This window comes from Physcomitrium patens, chromosome 3 (genome assembly GCF_059467195.1).
Source record: "Physcomitrium patens ecotype Gransden chromosome 3, ASM5946719v1, whole genome shotgun sequence".
In the NCBI taxonomy this organism is placed as follows: domain Eukaryota; kingdom Viridiplantae; phylum Streptophyta; class Bryopsida; order Funariales; family Funariaceae; genus Physcomitrium; species Physcomitrium patens.
Genome location: NC_143412.1, coordinates 24,995,921 through 25,018,690, shown reverse-complemented (window position 1 = coordinate 25,018,690; position 22,770 = coordinate 24,995,921). Strand labels below are relative to the sequence as shown.

The following is a 22,770-nucleotide window of genomic DNA, read 5'->3' as shown; positions in this document are numbered from 1 at the left end:
AAAAATCTTAGTAAGAATATTATGTTAGGCTTTACTATGTATTTCAAAACTTTGACTCTTGATAATCTCAACAATTATGAGCCTTAAGATTTTTTGCTTAATCTTTAGTTTAAAAAAATTCTTTAGTATATTTTATTATCTATTTAGAGTTCATGTCTTATACTATCTTGTTTTTACTTGTTAAATTTGTCTAAATTTTATTAAAATTCTTTTACTTATTATTGAGCATTAAAATCTTACAAATTTTATTGTATCTTATATTGAATTTATACAAATTGATCATTGAATTCTTCTTATTGTCTATTCCTTTGTTAGACCTAATTTTTTCAAAATGATTTATAAAATCTAATCTATTTTAGAAGATAGTAATATACCTAAAAAAAGTCCAAATTTTTCTCATTTGAAATTTCACTCATAGGTCTTAAAGAATTTAGATTGTCACATAATCTTTAGATATAGGTGTAAAGAAATTAAATAGATAATTCTAATAGAAAGTGATTCAATAAAGCCATACCATCTCTAATTCTATATAAAAGTATATATATTTAAAATAAAAAATATCTTTTTATGTAAAACCTATAAAGTTAAGGTATCAATATAATGCCATATCTTTAATAAATTCAATAGAAGTAAAAAAAGATTCTATGAATAAAACATTTTTATAATTAAAATCTTGTTTTAATTTTTTTTTAAGTATATTTTTTATTTTATACTAGAACCCTTTTGTAATAAAAAGGTTTAACTTTGAAGTTCTTTTCATATTTTAATATCTCCTAAAAAATCATAGTAGCTTTAAAGACATTAAGTTGATCATGTTTGACCAAAGCTTGCTTTTCTTTCATATTTTTTGGTACCATAAATGTTTGCGATTCTAATTTAATCACCTAATATGTCTTTTTTTCTAATATATAAGACTTCATTATCCATAAGTGAACCAACTTTCTCAACTAAATGTTTGATTGAAAGAAAAATGAAAATACAAATACTTGGTGCTTTTGGTTCATTTGGATTTTTAACATATTTTTATGAGTCCTTGAATATGTAAAGGTTGGCTCCATACTAAAATTTGTCGTATATGTTTTGGGATTTTAAACTATAGAGCTTGAAATATTGAGTCAATATCATGTTGCATCTAAGTTGAATGCTTTGAATATAATTTATATTTTTAAAGATTTTGGAAGGATTCTTTAAGTAAAAAAAAAATTAAAAGATGATTTTTAATTTTATTAAATAAAAAATAAAAATAGATTGGAGAGACTTAATATTTATAGGAGTTTTTTTTTTTTTTTTTTTTTTTTTTTTTTTTTTTTTTTTTTGGATCAATTGTGATGTTATTTATTTTTTCCTACAAAATTTTAAATTTTGATTGATTATATTTTGATTGATTATCAATGTTATAAAAGAAGTATAATTCTTATATATATACTTTAAAAGAAAGATGATTTCTTTAGAATTGGAAGATGCTATTAGATTTATTTGAAAGAAGATTCTACTTGCATGGTCTATAGAGTGATTTTGAAGTAATCATTGTATCTTAAAAACATATATATATATATATATATATATATATATATATATATATATTAAAACTAAGTTAGTAAAGGTATCTTATTCATCTTTCATCATAGATTTAGTACCAAGGATTATAAGAGATTTTTAAAATTTTGAAGTTCATTATTAATAAATGTGGATAGACTTTTACTATATTATTTAAAGTTATTATTTCTTTGAGATGAATTTTTAATTCTTATTACAACCAACTTACATCAAAGAATTTGTTTAGCAATAATTAATTCTTTTAACATACTAGCAATGCACAAATTTTTATCAAAGCTTGATATGTATTCAATCCAATTTTTTTATTTATATATGTTACTTATTAATCTAATAATATCAACTAATGAAGATAAAATTTATGTCACTAGAATAGAATTGGCCATCATAAAATCTTCAATATAATCTATAGGTATTGTAATAATAATCTTTAAATAATTACATGTGATTTTTATTTTTTATTTTATATATATATATGAGCCTTTCAAGTGAATATAAGGAATTTGCATGTATCACGTCATTTTATTGAGGTGTATATAGCTCTATTCTTTCAATCTATTCTTTCAATCTATTCTTTCATATGATTTATATTTTTTTAGATGAATAACAGGCTTGATTGTGTGCATGCTCTTGCTTGTGGTTGATTGCACAATTTTGATGTATTGTCAATGTATTCAGAATTGATAGATTAAAGCTATTTTAATAATCTGGTATTATTATAAATTTATTTTTTTTAATACAATTAGAGCTTACACTATTATATTACTCAAAAAATAGTAAAAATCTATAATAGAAGTAAAAAAATAACTAATAATAGAAAAATTATTTGTCAATAATTTGGACACTTCTTAAAATCTAGTTTCAAAGCTACAACTACAATTATTATAGTTGTAGCTTATTGTGTAGAAACTTAATCAATTAGTCGACCTTAGATAGAGAAAAGATCTTTAAAATGTGATAATAATGTTAAAAGACATACTAATTACAGATCCTAATTTTATTTAGTTGATCAAAGGTCTACAAATAATAAAAAAAAAGGTAAAAGAGAGATCTATTTTGATTGTAATATCCCATTGCCTTAAAAACTACAATTTGATTCCATAATGAGCATTATTATTTGATTGATTACCAAGCCAAGAACTCTATAAATTTAATTAGTAAATTTAATATTTTAATTTTATTTACTATTGGCTTATTATCAAACTTCTTTATTTTATACAAAATATAAAAAAATTGCCCAAAAATACCAATTATAAAGTCTAATTTTATTCAAAAATTAGATTATATTAAGAAAAACTATGATTTTGTTAATTATCTTCTTACCTTTGGTACATCTTTTAACTTTATATTATTGATATTGGTGGTATCTCTTCCTTCTTAGTCATCTTTTTCTTTAGCACATTTATCACCTTTATAGTATTGATAATGGTGGTGTTTTTTCTTTCTCAATTCTTCTCTTCTTTAGTACATCTTTCAACTTTGTATTATTTGTATTGGTAGTGACTTTTCTTTTTTAAATCTACTTTGCCTTGGTATATCTTCTAACTTTACAATGCTAAAGATAGTGAATGATTTAGATTTTTATTTTTTGAAAGCAATTATGTGATTTTAATAATTATAAAATCATCTTTTGAAGCAAAAAGTAGAAAATGCTATGGAAATATGTTAGTCAAATAAATTTTGAATGAATTAAATAAAAGGTATTGAAGTAAGTTCTGGATTTGGAGTAATTGTAAGAAGTATGCAACTATAATTGAACGATTTTTTTATGTAGCATAGATAGTAGTAGATTCAACTTGTTGAAAGTAGTTTTATTGAAATGATTAATATATATGGTATATTTGGTATTTATAGAATGTTATAAGAATAGCAAGGTATTTGTAAAAGCCTTAAATGTGAATATTAATGGTTGTATTATAGTTGGTTAAAAATTAAAATATTTTTTAGAAAATATATTTTTTAAAATATTAATCAAGTTTTTGTTTTGTTTTGTTTTTTTTTTTTTTTTTGCATTAAGTTTTTTCTAATGAAAATTTAGATCTTAGTGGATTTTATTTACATTTCAAAGATACGATTTATTATTTTCTATGTTGCTTTAAAGATGAACTTGTTGTACAATTTAATTAATTAATTTTTAGTAATAATTTTTATATATAGTTTTAATAAAGGATTTTCTTATTTGTTCTTATTGATCATGCTTTGATGTATTAAACCATGTGATTAGTTATATTTATTTGGCTAAGAAATCATAAGTAATGAGTTTTTTTTAAATCTTTGTTTTTGTGAGTTTATAATGTATGTAGGTGTCAAGGACAAAGACTCGATGAGGAAAAATATACACCAAAAGGCTATCTCGATATAATAAGTCAAAATATAAACAAGTAGGTATATTAAAAGGAAACTGGAATGGCTATTGCCACAAGACAAGAAACTAAAGACTCTTGAACCTGGACTAGAAGCAAGAAAGGAGTTGACAAGAGTGAAGAAGCCTTCACTCTTGTCTCTATATATACTATCTAACTAGGGGCTACGTGGCGACGTTCTATAGGACCTCCAATATGTGTTGACTTTGTAGGATACATGCCTTGACTTACAAGGTAAGTTTTTCTACGTGTGGTCTACATAGTTAGCTTGATCTTCAAGCTAACAACATGTGTGGCACATGGCCAACTTGTTGACCACGTTTCTAATCCAAAAATTCAATTAAAGACACCTATGAAGTCAAAGCAGCGTCTAGGAAGTTTCTAGGAAGCTTCTATATTAAATATTATATAATTAACTTACTTTTATCTACTTTTACTTACTTCTACCTATTTCTATATGTAATTATTAGCTTACATGATTATGGCCGTGACATTACCCCCCCTTCTAGAGACGAGTTCCACGAGGAGCGGTCATCATATGTTGAGGAAATCTATGATGCGACGAATTGTATTCGCCACATACTCTGATCTCTGTTCTCTTCGAAGATGATTGATAGGGCCTCTCAACCATCGGTAGTGTCCCATACTAGGGCGGGAAGACCACCCAGTTATTTGATCATTATTGAGGCCTTCATAACTTCCTTCGAATAGAATATTCGGAACACCATCAAGAGTTGTTCCTACCTCTAGCAAAATCACCAAACATCGGGAGTCCCTTCCCAAATCATGATACTAAACGCGTTGTATCTCACCATCTGTTCGAGGAAGAACATGTCGTTCTTGAAGATCTTCATCTCGATTGCGTCGTCTTGAAGGTTGTGACAATCGTAATGTCTCGTCCGGCAGGTCAGCAAACGAAGGTTCTTGAGTTGAATCCGTTGGTTGTTGGCTCTCCATCTAATTAGCATCACAAATGTAAAGAAGTTACAAACAAGGATAGGAAATTGAATGTTATCTTGCCTCAATCTTGTCTCTTTTATAAGAGAGATTTTCATCTTGGTTTTGATGGATGTCGTTGATGAAAAACTTTGACTTTAGCTGATGCATTTGCTAGATTCCTGGATGGCTCCCATGTGCGTTCACTAATATCATATCCGCGCCAATGAACAAGATATTCCAGCTTATTTCGGCGCCGCCTTGAGTCTAATATCTCTTCCACCTCAAATTCTTCATTATTATCTACTTCTATAGGAGGCGGTGGCATTTGTCTTCTTCCTTGTATATCCACTATCTTATATGGTTCAAGAAGAGATACGTGGAATACAGGATGGATCTTCATTGACTCCGGTAGATGTAACCGATATGCAACTGGGTTGATCTGTTCAGAAACAGAAAAGGGGCCAAGCCTACGATAGTCCAACTTGTCACAAGGTCGAGTAGTCTTGATATTGCGACGAAGTAGCCATACCTTATCACCCACGTTGATTTGTGGTTGCTCCTTATGATATAGATCTGCGTTTATCTTTTGTCGTTCTTGAGCTTCCTTCAATTGTGTCTTCATAATTGCATGTAACTCTGACAACCGATTTGCCATATCTTCTGCTGCAGGATTATCAACTTTTGAAAAATCAAAAGTATCAAGTCGTGGATGATAGCCATAATTGGCAAAGAAAGGTATTTGTTGCGTGGAAAAATGTACCGTATTATTATAAGCAAACTCTGCCAATGGCAGAAGGGTTGTCCAATCATCTTGTTGGTAGTTGATAGTACACCTTAAATATTGCTCCAACACTTGGTTTACGCGCTCTGTTTGTCCATCAATTTGAGGATGGAAAGCCGAAGATAGCTTTATGTCCACTTTTAAAATCTTGAAAAGGGTCCTCCAAAATCTTGACACAAATTGAGTTCCCCTATCCGATATGATATCTATAGGTAATCCATGATAGCGATAGATATTATCAATGAAAAGCTTAGCTGTTTCTTCACCTGTGATAGATTTTGTACATGGCACAAAATGTGCCATCTTGGTGAAACGATCTACTATCACAAATATAGAATCATAAGATCTTGAGCTTGGAAGATCTGTAATGAAATCCATAGAAACAGAAGACCATAGTTGTTCTGGTATAGGTAATGGCTGAAGAAGTCCGTAAGGTCGATGACGAGGAATTTTTGATCTTGAACAAATATCACATGATTGTACAAAGTCTTTGACTGACTTCCACATTTGTGGCCACCAAAAATCTCTTGATATGAGTTCCAAAGTCTTATTATATCCAAAGTGCCCTGCTGCTGGAAAGTCATGACGTGCTTGAAGAACACGTAAACGTGCTTCTCCTTCTCGAACATATAGGCGTCCTTCAAAATATAATAGATTATTCTTGAACTCAAACTTAGAAGGATCATGAGACTTGGAAGAATTATTCTCGATATCATAAACAAGAGGGTCTGAGGACATACTGGACTGGATTTACTTGAGAAAAGTTGAATCAACAGTGAATGTTGATTTCATTGCTCGGAGATGAAATTGCTCCGGTTTCAAGAGGACCGTTCTTTGTTGCTCAAAAGCTGCATCTCCTTCTTTTGGTGCAAAATAAGAACGTCTAGATAGGGCATCAGATAAACCTTGTTGTTTTCCTGGCCGATAAGTGATAATGAACTCGAATCTTGACAAAGACATACTCCAACGAGCTTGACGACGATTCAACACGCGTGCTGACATGAAATACTCGAGGTTCTTGTGATCTGTATACACAGTGACTGGACTAGAAGCGCCTTCTAGATAATGACGCCATTCTTGAAAGGAATCCACGATCGCAAGAAGTTCTTTATCGTGGATCTCATAATTGGTCTCGGCTGCTGAGAATTTTCTTGAATGAAAAGCTATCGGATGGAGTTTGTCATCTGTTCCCATTTGTGATAAAACTGCACCCAAGGCAAAATCTGATGCATCTGTTTCTATAAAAAATGCCTTGGAAAAGTCAACACGATATAAGACTGGTGCAGAGACAAACGATGTCTTCAAGGCTTCAAATGCTGCTTCCGCTTCTTGATTCCATTGAAATTTATCTTTACTAGTCAAGCGTGTAAGTGGAGCTGCAACTCGTGAGAAATCTTTGATGAAGATCCGATAGTAATTGGCAAATCCTAAGAAACATTGGACATCTCTTACCGTCCTTGGAATCTTCCAATCCACGATTGTTTGGACTTTCTTAGAATCCATCATGAGACCATCATTTGAAATGATGTATCCTAAAAAGTCAACTTGAGTAGTGTGAAATACACACTTTTCCATCTTGGCGTACAATCCTGCATCTCTAAGTTTTTGTAATACTTGACGAACATGTATTTCATGTTCTTCGACGTTCTTAGAATAGATCAGGATATCGTCTAGATAGCAGACGACAAAATTGTCTAAGAATTCACGAAATATATCATTCATGAGATGTTGAAAAGCAGCTGGTGCATTCGTGAGTCCAAAGGGCATGACATTATATTCGAAATGTCCATACCTGGTTCGAAACGCAGTCTTCCATTCATCTCCTTCTTTGATCCGTACTAGATTATATGCTCCTCTTAGATCTATTTTTGTATAGATCTTAGCTTGATTCAACTGGTCAAGGAGTCCTGATATCAAAGGTAATGGATACCTGTTCTTGATTGTGATCTTGTTGAGTCCTCGATAATCAACACACATTCGTAAAGATCCATCTTTTTTCTTTACGAATAGAATTGGAGCTCCTGCTGGAGATTTTGAATGGCGTATGAAATTCTTCGCTAAATTCTCGTCAATATATGTCTTGAGTTCAGCCATCTCATCTTGCGATAAACTGTAAATTGGTCCAAATGGTGGCTGAGTTCCTTCCTTGAGGTCGATTGAACAATCATATGGACGATGCTCAGGAAGAATATCTGCATTCTTTTTCTCAAAAACGTCTTGATACTCCTGATATTGACTTGGAATGCCACTTGAAGTCTTTACATTTTCAGAAATAGGTGCAGCATAAATAGCAAAAGTTGATCCTTCTTTTGCTGCGTGTATAAATGCTTTTGCACCTATCAGTACGGGTTTTACTGTACTAGACTTATAATTTTTTACTTGGTTCGTAGAACTATTAATAACGCTTTTGGAAAATTCAAGTTTACGCGAATTCCAATCTATTCGAGGGTTATATTTTTCTAGCCAGGATAAACCTAAAATAACTGGATTGGACGGGGATTTAATTATGTTAAAAGCTATGTAGCTATCATGACCGTCTATTGTTACTTTTATAGGATGAGTTTCATGAGTGACATCTCCAGAAGACAAGGGACGACCATCTATGACTTCTACATGTACTGGTTTAGGTTTCTGTACAAAGGGTATTTTACGACTTTTAACAAATTGTTCATCTAAAAAACATGCTGAGGCTCCCGAATCTAATAAAGCAGAGGCTTTGTAATTTTTAGGTCCTAAATATAAGTCTATTATAAAACAAGGAGAGGGTTCTGAGGAGAGGATAGGACCTTCATTAGGAATTGTACAAGGTTCCAGCTGCACGGTCCCTATTGTAGCTAGACGAATCCGTTTTCCGACATGTTGTCTTCTTTGACCGTCGTACCCCTCATTTTATAGTTGCGTCGTTTCTTTGGACAATGTTGAGCAGTGTGCTTAGGTTCTCCGCAATATAAACATAATCCTTCTTGACGACGACGAATCTTTTCTTGCTCAGTTAGAGGTTTAAAACGTACCGCGTCAATTTGCATGTCTTCTACTTCCGAATGTACGTTTGGCAAAGATGTTGATGTTGCCATTGAGTAATAACGTTGAGGTTCCCGTGAATGATTCTCAGATCGAAATTCAAAAAGTCGATTATCACATTTTACCGCAAAATCGATTGCTTGACTCAAAGTTTGAGGATCAGGTAAGTTGAGCATCAATTTCTTTACTTCGTATTGCAATCCATAAAGAAATTGACTGATGAGTGCAGCATCATCCCACTTGATGTCAATTGCAAGTTGTCGAAATTGTGAAGCATATACTGTTACTGAGCAATTTCTTTGTCGTAGAATTCGGATCTTATTTGTTGCAACCCGAGTTGCATCGTGTTCACCATACATAGATCGAAACTCCGCCAAAAAAGCTTCCAAATTGTCCAATATTGGATTTCGTTGTTCAAGAAAAGACGAAAACCACGATAATGCAGAACCAGAAAGTAGAGTGCCAATAAACCTGACTTGTGATCCTGGAGTTGGATAGCTTTGCGGTTGAAGTTCAATTGCCAATTGTACTTGATTGATGAACCCTCGAAACTTTGATCTCGTACCATCAAATTTCTCAGGTAAGGCAATTCTTGGTTCTCTAGTGCTTATAGGGTGTTGTACAATTGGAGAAGGAACGTGATTTGTTGTAGATGTTGAAGCAGCTCCGATCATCTCTATATCTCCACTTTCTGCTATTCTTGTTCTTTCATGTGTTGGTGAATTGAGTTGATGCATCGCAAGCATTAACTCCCTCATTTGCTCTTGCATTTGTGCCATTGCACTCTTCATTTCAACAAGTTCTGCCATAATGACACTAAGAAGAAAAATTTGTTTGATATTGCTCAAGACAAAAGAAAAGAAAGACTTGATAACAAAGAAGATACTAAGAAAAATATCAGTTTAGAAGTGGGTAATCCGCAAACTTCTAATACGCTTATGTCTTGTCAAGAGAAAGGGGTAATCCACTCTTACTCAAGAAAAAACAAAGCTCTGATATTGTAAGTGTACTCTTGTCAATCTGTCAAGGACAAAGACTCGATGAGGAAAAATATACACCAAAAGGCTATCTCGATATAATAAGTCAAAATATAAACAAGTAGGTATATTAAAAGGAAACTGGAATGGCTATTGCCACAAGACAAGAAACTAAAGACTCTTCAACCTGGACTAGAAGCAAGAAAGGAGTTGACAAGAGTGAAGAAGCCTTCACTCTTGTCTCTATATATACTATCTAACTAGGGGCTACGTGGCGATGTTCTATAGGACCTCCAATATGTGTTGACTTTGTAGGACACATGCCTTGACTTACAAGGCAAGTTTTTCTACGTGTGGTCTACATAGTTAGCTTGATCTTCAAGCTAACAACATGTGTGGCACATGGCCAACTTGTTGACCACGTTTCTAATCCAAAAAGTCAATTAAAGACACCTATGAAGTCAAAACAGCGTCTAGGAAGTTTCTAGGAAGCTTCTATATTAAATATTATATAATTAACTTACTTTTATCTACTTTTACTTACTTCTACCTATTTCTATATGTAATTATTAGCTTACATGATTATGGCCGTGACAGTAGGATGTGTATGAGGCAAACAAAGTTGCATTTAGTAGTATGATGTTGTGAAGCAAATAAGAATTCAATGCAAAGCAAATAAAAAAGTTTAGATTAATGAGTAAAGCTTAAGACATCACTCCTTCTAAAGTGTCTAATATTTCTTGCTATTCCATTGACTTGGATATAAAAAAAAAGATATTCAATGCAAGTATAATTCAACAATCTATATCAAATATTTAAACTCCTTCACAACTAATTTTTTTACAAAACATAGTCATTGTGGCAACACTTAAAGAAATGGATAGAATATCAACAATTGAAATCTAAGAAAGATAATAAATCCTTTTTTATATATCATCAATACTTTGTTTATCAACACCTTGGACTTTCATTTTGACATGTATTATCCTATTATATTACTTTTAAATAAATCAATTATTAAAGTTGTTATTAAAGAATTTCTATTTTATTCCAATGACATTATAAATGTGATACATAAATATACTCTTAGTATCTTCTAACTATAAGTTTATATCAAAAATAGTCAAGTATTTGATTATAATATGACAATCAAGATATTTTTTTGTTTTTATTGTGCATCAATTACTTCATATGTAGTGCTATATTTTAAATATCAACTACTTTGATTCTAATCATATTAAACTATTGTGGCCTCAATTATTTATAAGATATCAATGACTTGATTTCCTTAAATTATGTGTAATTTTTTATCTAATTATATATATATATATATATATATATATATATTGTTCTATTATAATAGAGTAATGCAAAAAAATTATTTGCTTGCTATTCTTTAATTTAATTGAAGCATTAGCACAATTATATTGATACAATGATTATATTTAAGAATTTATTTTAACTTACAAAAAAATAATAAATAATTGGAATAATAACTGATATTAATCAAAGCATGATTAATTTGATCAATGGAATTGCCTTTCAAATGAAACATGTTGCTTTAGCTTAAATCATTCAAATCTAGTATAATTTACATTAATTAGATCTATTCATGTAGCACATTTTTGCAAGTACTTTAGTCAAGCAATTCTTAAGTTAATTTTTTAAAATCTATAAGTTTCATTTATCTTGACTTCAAAATTTGTTTACTAATGCCAAATTTGAGTCATTCAACCTAAAGTTAGTTGATTTCTTTTCTACTTATTGCAACAAATCAATACTTTGAAATATTATTAATAATTCAAATATTGTAGCTTTGAATTTTGAACAAGCTTGATGAATAATATACAATAGATTTTTCTTTTTATGAAATTTTTTGTGGACTTTGTTTTGACTTTCTAAATGCCACAAAAATCAAAAGTATTTTTTTTTGTTTTGAAATATAAAAAAGATGCATTTCAATTACCATTATATTTTTTTTGAAGGCATTATGCATAAAAAATAATTTGAATTGTTGCAAAAGTTTTTTATAATTTAAATATAGATAAATTATACTCAATTCATAAATTCTAATTTTTTATAAATAAACTCATATTTATATTTAAAAAATAAAATAATATTTTTTAGAAATTATCTAAAATAAAGAAGTATAATTATAAATCTTACTAATTATATATCATAGATCATTGTGTTCGTATATATAACTATTTTTATTTGTACATGCAAACAAAGGATTATTATATGTAGAGTTGTTCCTTGTAGATGATTCTATTTTTTATTACTTTTTATTCTTATTGGTTTGCTATTCAATATAGCTTGTTAATCAAAGTAAATTCATAATTTTCTAATAGAGGTTGGTGTACATTTCTATGAGTTTCATTAACATAGAAGGGCAATCTTTGTATCTATTAGTTAATTGATCCTCTATTATATCTTGACTGTTTTTAGATCTATTTAGATTTTTGTTTCTTTTTTCTTAGTTTATTCTACTATGGTTCATTTTTTAATTTTGTATTTTATATCAAGGCAAGATTTTTATTTTATAGATAAATTTTTATAATTAATTAGCATTAAAAAATAATTGTGATTAGATTTGGTACTTATATTTTCTATTTTCATCTATCTCTAAAATTTAAGACCACACAAAACTTTAATTCATAAATTTTGTGTTTATTTGGGCCAACACCAAGAACTTAATCTAAGCAAGTTGCCATCCAAGGGTCTATTGTTTAAAAAATATATATTAGTTTTTAAAATATAATATAAATGCAGATCTTCATGGCACTTAGACCATGTAGTAAATTGACATTTAAGATAGCATTAGCATCAAAGTTAAGATCCCAATTTTAGAAGGTGCATAATTCCATTGAGATTCTATGTAATGAGAGTGACAAAATATTTCTAATTGTTATTTCTAAGTATAATTACAAATAAAAGTATCTTTTGTCTAGATTTTTTATTTAAATACATCCTCTTAGATCTTTCATTAATAGCTCATCCAAGACTCAAAATTTTTATGTGAGAAAGAAACAAAAGATGATTTATCACTAACAAAGCAAGTAGTTATAATATAGTTAAAAATATACTAAATTTTAATACATATTGGTTTTTTGTTTTTTTATACCTTTTTATCATCCATCTTAAAGTGGTTAAATAAAATTTTATTTTAAAATATCATTTGTATTTTACTTTAAAGTATTATTTAAATAATATTTTATTTTTTAAAAACCTTAAAAACTACTCTTCAAAACCTGAAGGTAGCATCTCACCATCAATTTGGGCTTGATTTGCATGTCTCTCGACAACTAGTGCTATGGATAAACCTTCTTCATTTCTCAAATTTAGGCATTCAACCATAGCTATGTTATTACTCCTCACCTACTTCTCCAAAGACCCACATGGGTACAATTGGTACAAGTGTCCATTTAACCCTAAACTTGCCCTAGCCCAAAAAAAATTCCTTCTTGGGGGATCCAGCACCATTGGTATCCAACACTCTCCTAACCCTTTGTCACGGAAAATAAAGATCGCCCCTACTCAGATCCAAAACATTGTGGAGACGATGCTGAAACACTGGCTGCTTTATTTTTTTATATTTGCTTTTTTTGTGTGTAAGGCGAGACTTTGACCGATGCCCGCACCATTTGCTATACGCCAGCCACAAGCTTACATCCAGTAGAAGACGAAGAACATCGTCAGCCCCAATCCGTCTGCTTCCTCCGTTTTGGTGCGAGCCTTGGTGGAAGAATATTGAGATCCATCTTCTGTCCTTAAATTCCGCTCCCGGAATTGTTACTTGAAAGAGAGCACAGCAAACATGACGTTCTGTAATGTATCACAAACATGTTTGCTGATTGTCTGATGCTTGTCAATGTACGGAGAGCAGGAGGACAATGACAGTTTCAAAGCAGCCACAGGTTCGGAGAGAATTGGGCACAGAATAACACGGCAGGTTCACAAGTCCCACAGACAATACGGTAAGTGAATTGAAAAAGTTACACGTAGTTTTCGAAAGTAAAGCTCCACAGGCATATCCTCCATGCCAAGTACGTTTCCATGGTGGTTGTGAAATTAAAAGCACAAGACACACTTTTGCACATAAGAGAAATATAAAACCAACAAGATGAACCCGATTAGATAGCTACTTCTACCTTGAAAACGAAAAATAGAAAATAAAACCTGCAAAAGAAGAGTGATGGAAGAGACTAGCTACATACCAGCGTCAAAGCGTATAATTTACAAAATGCCACAAACTCGTCACCCATGAACTTCTTTGCTAGGGTAATAGACATGCCTCTGGAGAAGGCGTGGTCGTCAACTAGCTTTGATTTAAGAATAACTTCTAATAAAATATATAAGTAAAACTCAACTACAATCTGTGCATAGATTTGCGTTTCTGGAACTTGAATGTCCCAACCTGTACTAGCACAACTTTCAACCCTCATTCAAGAGGAGGAGAATGTGGGGTTGATTACACACTACTAACAGGTCGTCAAAATCTTCTGACACGGCGATCGAAACCTAAGATCTGGCATTTGGTTAACTCCTTGATCGACTGATCTCACTCCTTCAAGAATGTACGCACTAAGACAACAAAGTTGTGAGATCGCACACCCAAGTAATTGTCCAAGACCAAATGTAGACGATCTAAAGCAGTGGGAACGTTTACGATAAGAAAACATCATTCTTGTTGTGCTTTTTTCTTTTTCTTTTTCCGAATTTACAAATCACCGTGGGCCAGAAAGCTCAACAGCATGCAGATTATCTGTTGAATCTACAATCCACTCTGAGGTCCGGTGGGGGGGCAAATCCAAATCTTGATTTCGAACGACTTCCACCTTCTGCCACTCCTCCCAGCGCTCGGCTAGTCCGTCACCTTCGAGCATACGCACGACATCACCCATTTTTGGCCGGTCCAAAGGAGAGCCTTGAGTGCAAAGCAGTGCAACCTACATCATGAAGAGAATATTTTTATCCAATTTTAGAGGGGAGCGGAAAAAGAAAAAGAATAAGAAAAAGAATAAGAACAAGCGAAAATGCACCAACTACGCAATGAAAAATATGCCATAAACCTCTTCAAAATGCTACTTCTATACCAATAAGGTCTTGCTGTAACCTGATTCCTGCTGAAAATACGATTGATTGAGTGGTACCTGAATAAGCTCTTCAACTTCCTTTTGATCATAATTTTGCTTAAGATCGGGATCTACAAGAAGATCAACCTTGCGTTCCCTCAACAACCCCTTCACCTGTCCACATAATTCAGAGCAACAGATACATCAGAACGGATGTTTTGATATATGATATCATTCATTTCCGAATTCAATTCTCATATACAAATTCATTTTGACCTTCAGCAAACCTCAACCGAAGACATTTGTCATGATGCAGACCAAGAAAAACACAAAAAGCAAAACGATGAAACAGAAAATCTAAACCGACAGTGGTTGTGGAAAACCCACCCAATCCAAGAGCATGACATCGTCATCATTGGCCAAACGTGCCAAGTCAAAGGCACGCTGACCGGTGATGAGCTCCAAAAGCATGATTCCAAACCCAAAAACATCTGTTTTCTCTGAAGATTTCCCAGTGGAAAGATACTCTGGTGCAATGTGGCCAATAGTCCCTCGCACTGCTGTTGTGACATGGGTGTCCTTATAGTCCATAAGTTTAGCAAGTCCGAAATCTCCAACCACTGCTTCAAATTCTTCATCTAAGAGAATGTTGGCAGCCTTAACATCACGATGAATGATTTTTGGGTCACAGTGATCGTGCAAGTATGACAGCCCACGGGCAGCTCCCAATGCGATTTGCTTCCTGGTTCGCCAACTTAAGGCAGGCTCTTCATCCACACGTTCTGCACAAATCGATAATATTCATAAAAATGTAATCCGACGTGCAGCCTTCCTTCTTATGCTTTGCTATAAAAGGTGTTCCTACAAAGATAAACCTCCCAAAAGGCCTGTTTTTTGGACTGTTCAATCAACCATACAGATGCAGCTCACTTCATCTGTGAAAGCAGGCAGACTAAGGTACAATATGATTTTACAACCTAAAAAAAACTTGTTTTCCAAGGATAAACTGAAGCAGATGCATTCAATTTATGTGGACGTCCTAGAATACGTATGTGGATGGAGTCAAAATCCCAAGGAAAAATGAAGCACACTAGTTCATCCAGAGATAATTCTTAGATGAGTTGCGATTGTACCTCGCAGTCGAGAGGCAACACTACCGTTTGGCATATATGGATACACAAGCAAACGCTCTGTAGGAGTCATACAGAATCCACGAAGTCGTAATAAATTCCGGTGCACCGCCATACTAATCATCTCAACCTGATCCATCATGTACCAAAGATATTATTGTCAAGTGAGTGTTTAGTGCGTGAATCATTTCAAAGTCATTCAGTACAGTGCAATCATCGAACAAAACGACATTAGGTTAGAGCCTGATCTGAAAATATCAGTGTAACAAGCTTGTCAGCAATTCTGGTTCAAATTTACCTCTGTTTGAAACTGCAGCTCTCCTCCAGGACTGCGCTCTTCCTTGAGGCGCTTGATAGCCACCAGCGTCCCATCTGCTAACCGACCTTTGTAAACCTTTCCAAATCCACCACGACCTAGGATGTTCCTGTTGTTGAAGTTGTCTGATGCCACCTGGAGCTCCCTCAAAGAAAAGCGCTTCAGCTGTCCTAAGTGCACTTCTGGATCTTCCTCAGCTGTGATAGCAGAAGGGGAAAAAATCAGTAACAAATGGAAAAATGCATCAGATATTATTGTAGAAATAAGACTACATCAAAAACATCATGCAAGAATTCAAAACTTGTCTGAAAGAAGACTAGGGCAGAAACTCAACACATGGACTCGTCAATCACAAAGACACGAAGACAGCCTAAGACACATAATTTCAATCAGGAAGGAACTTCTGTGATATATAGTCCAATTTTTGAACGCCTATGGTTGTAATTCCTCAGCTTCACAGTGAAGAGAATATGGCAAGTGTTGACATCATTGGTGCTTGATGTGATCAGTCATACAAAGTAGACTTGGCATGAAACGGTCCAAGTTAGAATAAATTTAAAATACATTCGAAACACAATCGAGGGACTTTTTGAACTTTGTTTCGTTGACTTCTGATGAAGTAAAGGCCAGAAGTAAGATTACAGCCATAATACACAAACATCATAAGCTACAGCCAATCCAAAAATTCACCAGTCTTCTAGAAGCTACTGTTCAGAATCTCGGTACAGTATTTACCAGGGACATCAAAGAACGCCTCAATGGGCCTCCGACGACGCCACCAGGCAAAACCTATAGCTGGCGCGGCAAACAGCAAAGCAGCCCCTGCAGCAACTCCACCTGCAATAGCTCCTGTACTTATTGTTTGTTTGTTGTTTGCTGCATACGAACACGATCAAAAAAACCCTGAGCATGAGGTACTGACTTGTACTTCTAAAATAGTGAGCATAACATCACTCAAATATTCAAACCAACTTAATGCTTCGACCTACGTGATCAATTGAACGAATAATAGTCTGAGAAGCAAATAGAAACGGGACAAGGAACAAGAACACAATGACGCACTATTAATATAATTATCAATCAGAAAAAAGAAAAGAAAAGAAATGGCACTAATAGATCATCCCCCAAATTAGCTCTAATGCAATCATATCTTGGTATGATTCCCATCGTCAAAACAAGGACTAATCAATAATTCTTACCATAAGGCCCACTTGGAGTTTGTGGAGGCGGAGGTGTGAATGGAGGAGGAGGAGGGAATGGGGGCTGCCCAGGACACTGTTTACCAACCACTGCACCACACAAATCGCTGTTTCCCAAAAAACTGCACATTACCACAAACTCCTGGTAAGAATCGTTTAAGTCAACGTCACAAATAAGATTCGGGACACTTCTCAACACTCCATGAAGACACGAACAATTCATATAAGATAAGTGATACATCTTGAACAATTTCAACATCACGTTGTTTATTTGCTCGAGTTCCTCTAAGATGGCCACATGATATCGATCACCAATTTAACGAAGAAAATGCATATGTATGTGCCAGTGTTTCAAACTACATTTAACAATCATTCTGAATCTCAAAATAATCGGACACACCAGGCACTGAGGTCAGAGGCAGACAGTTCAGAACGTAATGGTACCTGATAGGTGTGAAAAGTGAAAAGGAACCATTGGTAGGCACGTCTCCAGATAATTTGTTGTACGAGAGGTCCCTGCACAAAAGGAGGAACTTTTAACTATAAATAAATAACAGAAAAATCACAATCACAAACCCGAAAGAGGGCTCCAATAAGTCTGTTGAAAATCAGACTTTAGCACAGGGAAGAACTATATCAAAATCGTTAAAAGCCATACACGAAAAAAAGCCACCACTTTCGATAATATCTCAGACGAATAGATGTGATGAGGATCTTACAGCACTTGCAATCCAGTAATAGTCGTTAGAGAAACTGGAATGGGGCCGGTCAAGCTGTTGTTGTTCAGTCGGCTGAACAACATTCACAGGGAACACGCATAATCAGAAGAACCCTTGTATGAAACAAAGTCAAAACGCATAGAGAAACCCAAAGATTTAAGGAACCATTGGAATAATGGAAATATTACGTGCACATGGATGTATATGCATATACATCCTGTATAGCCCTTGCATAGCCACAAAATTCAGATATTTCATATGATCTAACTTGACTAAGTACAGTTTGAGCAAAATCGATTCTAATTACCCAATGCAAACGAAGCATGACGATGACAGACCTCTGGCACTTAAATACGGCACGCACTAACGACTAAAACATCCTATCAATCACTGATATAAATAACAAGGTGACTGCGATTTTTGAACAAATAGGACGTACAGAAACCGTAGATTGCTCAGCTGCCCAAGACTATCTGGTATAGTGCCGGTGAAATTGTTTTGATAAAGATCCAGGCTGACAAGGGCAGTGATGTTTCCCAGCTCTTTAGGTACTGTTCCTGAAATATTGTTACTATATAACTCCCTGCAATGGTGACAATGAAGTCGATCATAAGTAAGATTTAGCACAACAATCAGCCGCTCATTCATTTATAATTCCAGTTACAACAGCGCCTCACTTCGATGATGACTTCGAGGATAGCACTCAAAAATTACATATCTATCTGTCTTGTGCTTGATCTAAATAGAAAGTCGAGTGTAAAAGTGGATATCTAGATACATTAAACAGAACCGCTCTTTCTCTAGTGAGGGCAATATTAAACATTCACAAGTAATTCATATCCAACTCGAAAGCGTTTGACACCAACAGAAATTCGGTCTGAAGCACAATCTGAAACAATCAAACGGAACCTAGAAATCAATAGTGTCATTGTAAAACTTCTGCCATGTCTTGCCAGTCCGGAGTACTTAAAGCGCACTTACAAGTACTGGAGCTTTGTAAGGACCCCAAGTTGTGGCACCAACGACCCTGACAAACCAGCATTCCCTAAATCCCTGTAAAAGTCACAACACAAAGTTGACCTTGCAATGTTGCTATTGATAACTGCATTCACCAAAAAAAAGAAAATTGGTACGATTGTGAGATACATATGTCGAACCCAATATCGTTGTTACAGGTGTAGGATACGAAACGGACTTACACTCGAATGACGCTATTTTCGTTATTGCAGGTAACATGGAACCAAGTGCAGGGATTCACAAGCGTGGGATCCCAACTCTGCAGCACATTGCTACTATCAATCAAATTTTGGCGCAAAGCATTGAGTGCATCGCCTGCACAGCAACGATTACACCTCATGTCACAAGCAGACTTTACATGTAAATGAAAGAATCTTAAAATAACTGACTGGCTGGTAAATACGAAAATGCCTATCAATTCCACCAAACAACCATGCAAGAACCATTTCACCTTTACTAACCATCAAGAACCTCCTGCCCAGAGAGGGCTACGCACATGTAGCCCCAAAACGAGAATCATAACACAAGGGGACTTAACAGATCAAATTGCGAAGTTCTTGGTTTTAAAATTAAGGCACCACCATGTAAAGGAACAAATTATGAATCTTGAATTTTGATCCAGGCGAGAGGACTAGGTAAATTGCGACTTTTACGTTAAGCAAACTAAATGCGGTAAGCTAAATATTTGACTATAGACATGCAGAGATCACTAAAGCAGTAAACACGCCACTTCAGATTGAACTGCAATGGGTGCTCAACTGACAGCATATGGATATTGCTGTGACTAGGAAATAGACCAAATTCTTTTTGTAAAGGGGGCTCTCATGGTTATATAAGCGCTTGAACCAAACCCTATAAACCTGCATCATCGCTCTAAACTATGTTTCAGTGCTTGCTAACTTTCACTGAAGAACACTTAGCTGCACATAACGGGAATTCTTCCACTGCCATGTAAAGAGATGTGAGGGAAAAAGGACTGAAATTCAAACTATAATGGATTCCCTTCAAGAAATAAATAAAACGTCAGATATTGGTGAAGTCACCAGAGGGGTTGGCCAGGGTTTTCACTTTGCATCGACGCACCCGTACTTTCTGCATACGGAAAAGGTACCATACCTTCCAACTCCTATCCATCGTTTCTGACCAACACGAACGTACATTCACAGTCTATTCACAGGCTTAGAACGAAAGGTGGAGGGCCTAATTTGTGGCAGTTTGCCTTAGATGCGAATCATGTGCCAAACGACAACATTCAAACGGGTTGGTTGACGGTAGATATTAGAACGCGCTTAACATAATTCCCCTTCCTAACTCAACCTCGTACCTACAAACCTTCTCACAAAGGGCATTCCCTTTCTAGTCTTTCATTGCATCAAAAATGTAAAGTGGAACAAGCATAAGACATTTTTCCCGAATAATGACTGCAAATGCTTTAGTTATTCAGGCTGTACGTGATAGCAGAGTTTAGACCAGAACATGGCATGTCCAAAGCAAATGAACATGAACATTCAGAATTGAGTACTACATTGCTTCATGCCACAAAAGTTGCAAATCCTACTACGAACACTTTTGATATCCAGCACTTCCGAACCCTAGCCTTGTCAGGTCGTCCCCTCAATGTGTGAATACCATCCTTTCTGATCACCATATTTATGGCAGCTGTTCAGAGTTCCTTAAAACCTTCTGCCAATAATCGATAAGATTTTTTGCATTCCGAAGTCTAACTTGAACCGATGGAGGCAGAAACCATGTCTTTCATTAAAAGAAAACAAAGCTGAGCCTAAAGGTAGAGAAATATTGAACCAACCTTCAAGGTTACCTAATACTCCAATGGGCATCAACGCAATGAGAAAGAAAGGACGCCACCATGCCACCTCCCGAGGCATGGCTAAGAGTGTCCAAGGGACTCTAGAGCAGACTTGCCCTCGAGTCACTACAGCTGCCCCAGACTATGTAGGCTATTTCTCGATTTCATTTTTTGCAGCCCAGCCGTCAGCACCCTCCCAAACTTTCCGAATCGCAACATCTGCGACAGCTCCCCTTTCATGCCAACTCACGTAAGTACTCCTCCCTTCATAAGCCACGGCAAGTCGCACGCTCTCTCTCTCTCTCTCTCTCTCTCGCTCTCTCTCCTAAAAACCTTCACGACAGTCCTAACTGTCTGCCTCTTAAACGCGACGTTTTATCCGTGGTTTTTCTACCACGTCTCTAAAGGCACATCACCTGCGCCATGCCATATGATTAACACTGCTGAAGCTCCACCGCAACGCTAATCATGTGCCACCCTGTAATCCTGATTCCTACAGCAGTACCCCTCACAGTCGATACTCTATCGAAACCAAAACGTGCTGATCCTTCCAACGCCCGCATCACCACCTCAGCTCCTAATCCGAAACTAGCTTAACAAGACCCCGACATTGATATCCCGAAATGTGACACGAGATTGTGGAGAGAGCCACCATGGAAGGAACTCGTAGGAGACTCAAGCTGATGGAAAATTAGAGGCACGAAGGGGTTCACGAGGTGCAGCGAACTGCACAAGGGCACCATTCACGGAAAATACACAAACGAGTAAGAGAGGAGAGAGAGAGAAAGAGGAGAATGGAGGAGGCATGGAGAAGTGCAGCAGCGGGTTGCAAATTGCGGATTGCGGTTTGCAACCCACCCGCGACGGGGAAACAGACAACGACAAAGACTCACAACTGACCAAAAGGTTGACGGCCAAATCACTCCGCGATGACTCTCCTGGACCATCCCAGCTCTCTTCCCAACGCCGAAAGATGCCTCCACCCGGCCCGCGATCCCTCCCTGCCCGACCACACTGACTTCCGTACACCACCTACGCCAAAATATACATATAAGTATTCCACAAATGGATTGTTAATCCCCTAGTTTGCCCCAGAAGCCACCCGGGACAATCCCGACAGCTAAAAGAATACAATATAAAAGAAAAAGACGGTTCGATGGAGATAAAGAAGGCGGATCTGGGCGAGGATCCCTCTGACATGGAAGGCACTGTTGCTCGGACCTGGCGCTGGAAAGTTGCTTCGCACAGGCTGTGAACGGGCATTATGAGGTGTGCCCCACGTTCCCGTAATGGGGTACGGCGTTCGCAGAAGGTGTTCCATCTATGCTCCAGAAAAGAAGAAGAGCATATTGGCAGGGAACTTACCAACCTTATCTGGGTCATTAACATAAATTCCACGGGCAGTCCTCTGTGGGTCAGCTGCCCCTTCTCAAATCACCAATAATATGTTTTTACTTTTATGTGTCCAAAATTGCAGTGAAACCTGAAGATCAAACTTGTATTATGTGTACAGAAATAATGATAGGTGTTATATTTTGAAAATGTATACTTAGATGTGGTATGTTGACATTACAATAGAATTTTTGGGTTCTACAGAAGCATATTGTGTTGGCATATCACCTTGATAATTATTTATTTATTACTTTTAAAAATTAATTCTTGATAATACATACGATGTGCTTATTATATATTTTTTCAACTACTTTAAAAGAAAGAAAGAAAGAAAGAAAGAAATAAATTATATACAAAAACATTAATATAACTAAAAAAAACTTTTTTAATGGTCTTATTCAACTATAAATACATAACGTTTTTCTTTAAATATAATATTTTGTTACCCATAAATATGTAATACTTTTATAGATAAACATA

At 34.9% G+C, this 22,770-nt stretch overlaps 1 protein-coding gene across 2 annotated transcripts; it reads right to left on the bottom strand.

Annotated features, from left to right (window-relative positions):
• Window positions 1–13,828: 13,828 nt before the first annotated feature.
• On the bottom strand, window positions 13,829–22,122 carry LOC112280019 (LRR receptor kinase BAK1). Of its 2 annotated transcripts, none has more exons than XM_024514923.3 (13): window positions 20,899–22,122; window positions 19,274–19,406; window positions 19,056–19,127; window positions 18,514–18,657; window positions 18,075–18,146; window positions 17,800–17,871; window positions 17,356–17,477; window positions 16,892–17,032; window positions 16,139–16,353; window positions 15,844–15,970; window positions 15,098–15,492; window positions 14,789–14,884; window positions 13,829–14,584 (listed from the first exon to the last, which is right to left on the bottom strand). In XM_024514923.3, exons 1-13 carry the CDS (start codon window positions 20,975–20,977, stop codon window positions 14,363–14,365), a joined length of 1,890 nt encoding a protein of 629 aa, XP_024370691.1. In that variant the 5' UTR covers window positions 20,978–22,122; the 3' UTR covers window positions 13,829–14,362. The 2 variants fall into 2 exon arrangements, with proteins under 2 accessions (XP_024370691.1, XP_073389138.1); XM_073533037.2 differs by lacking the exon at window positions 20,899–22,122 and adding an exon at window positions 19,553–19,679.
• Window positions 22,123–22,770: the final 648 nt, after the last annotated feature.

Coding starts and splice junctions, on each gene's coding strand:
- LOC112280019 (XM_024514923.3), bottom strand. CDS start 20,977: ATGCCTCGGGAGGTGGCATGGTGGCGTCCTTTCTTTCTCATTGCGTTG. Junction 17,033..17,355: donor AACTCCAAGTGGGCCTTATG/GTAAGAATTATT, acceptor GTTCGTATGCAG/CAAACAACAAACAAACAATA. Junction 15,971..16,138: donor AGCTGCAGTTTCAAACAGAG/GTAAATTTGAAC, acceptor ATGATGGATCAG/GTTGAGATGATTAGTATGGC.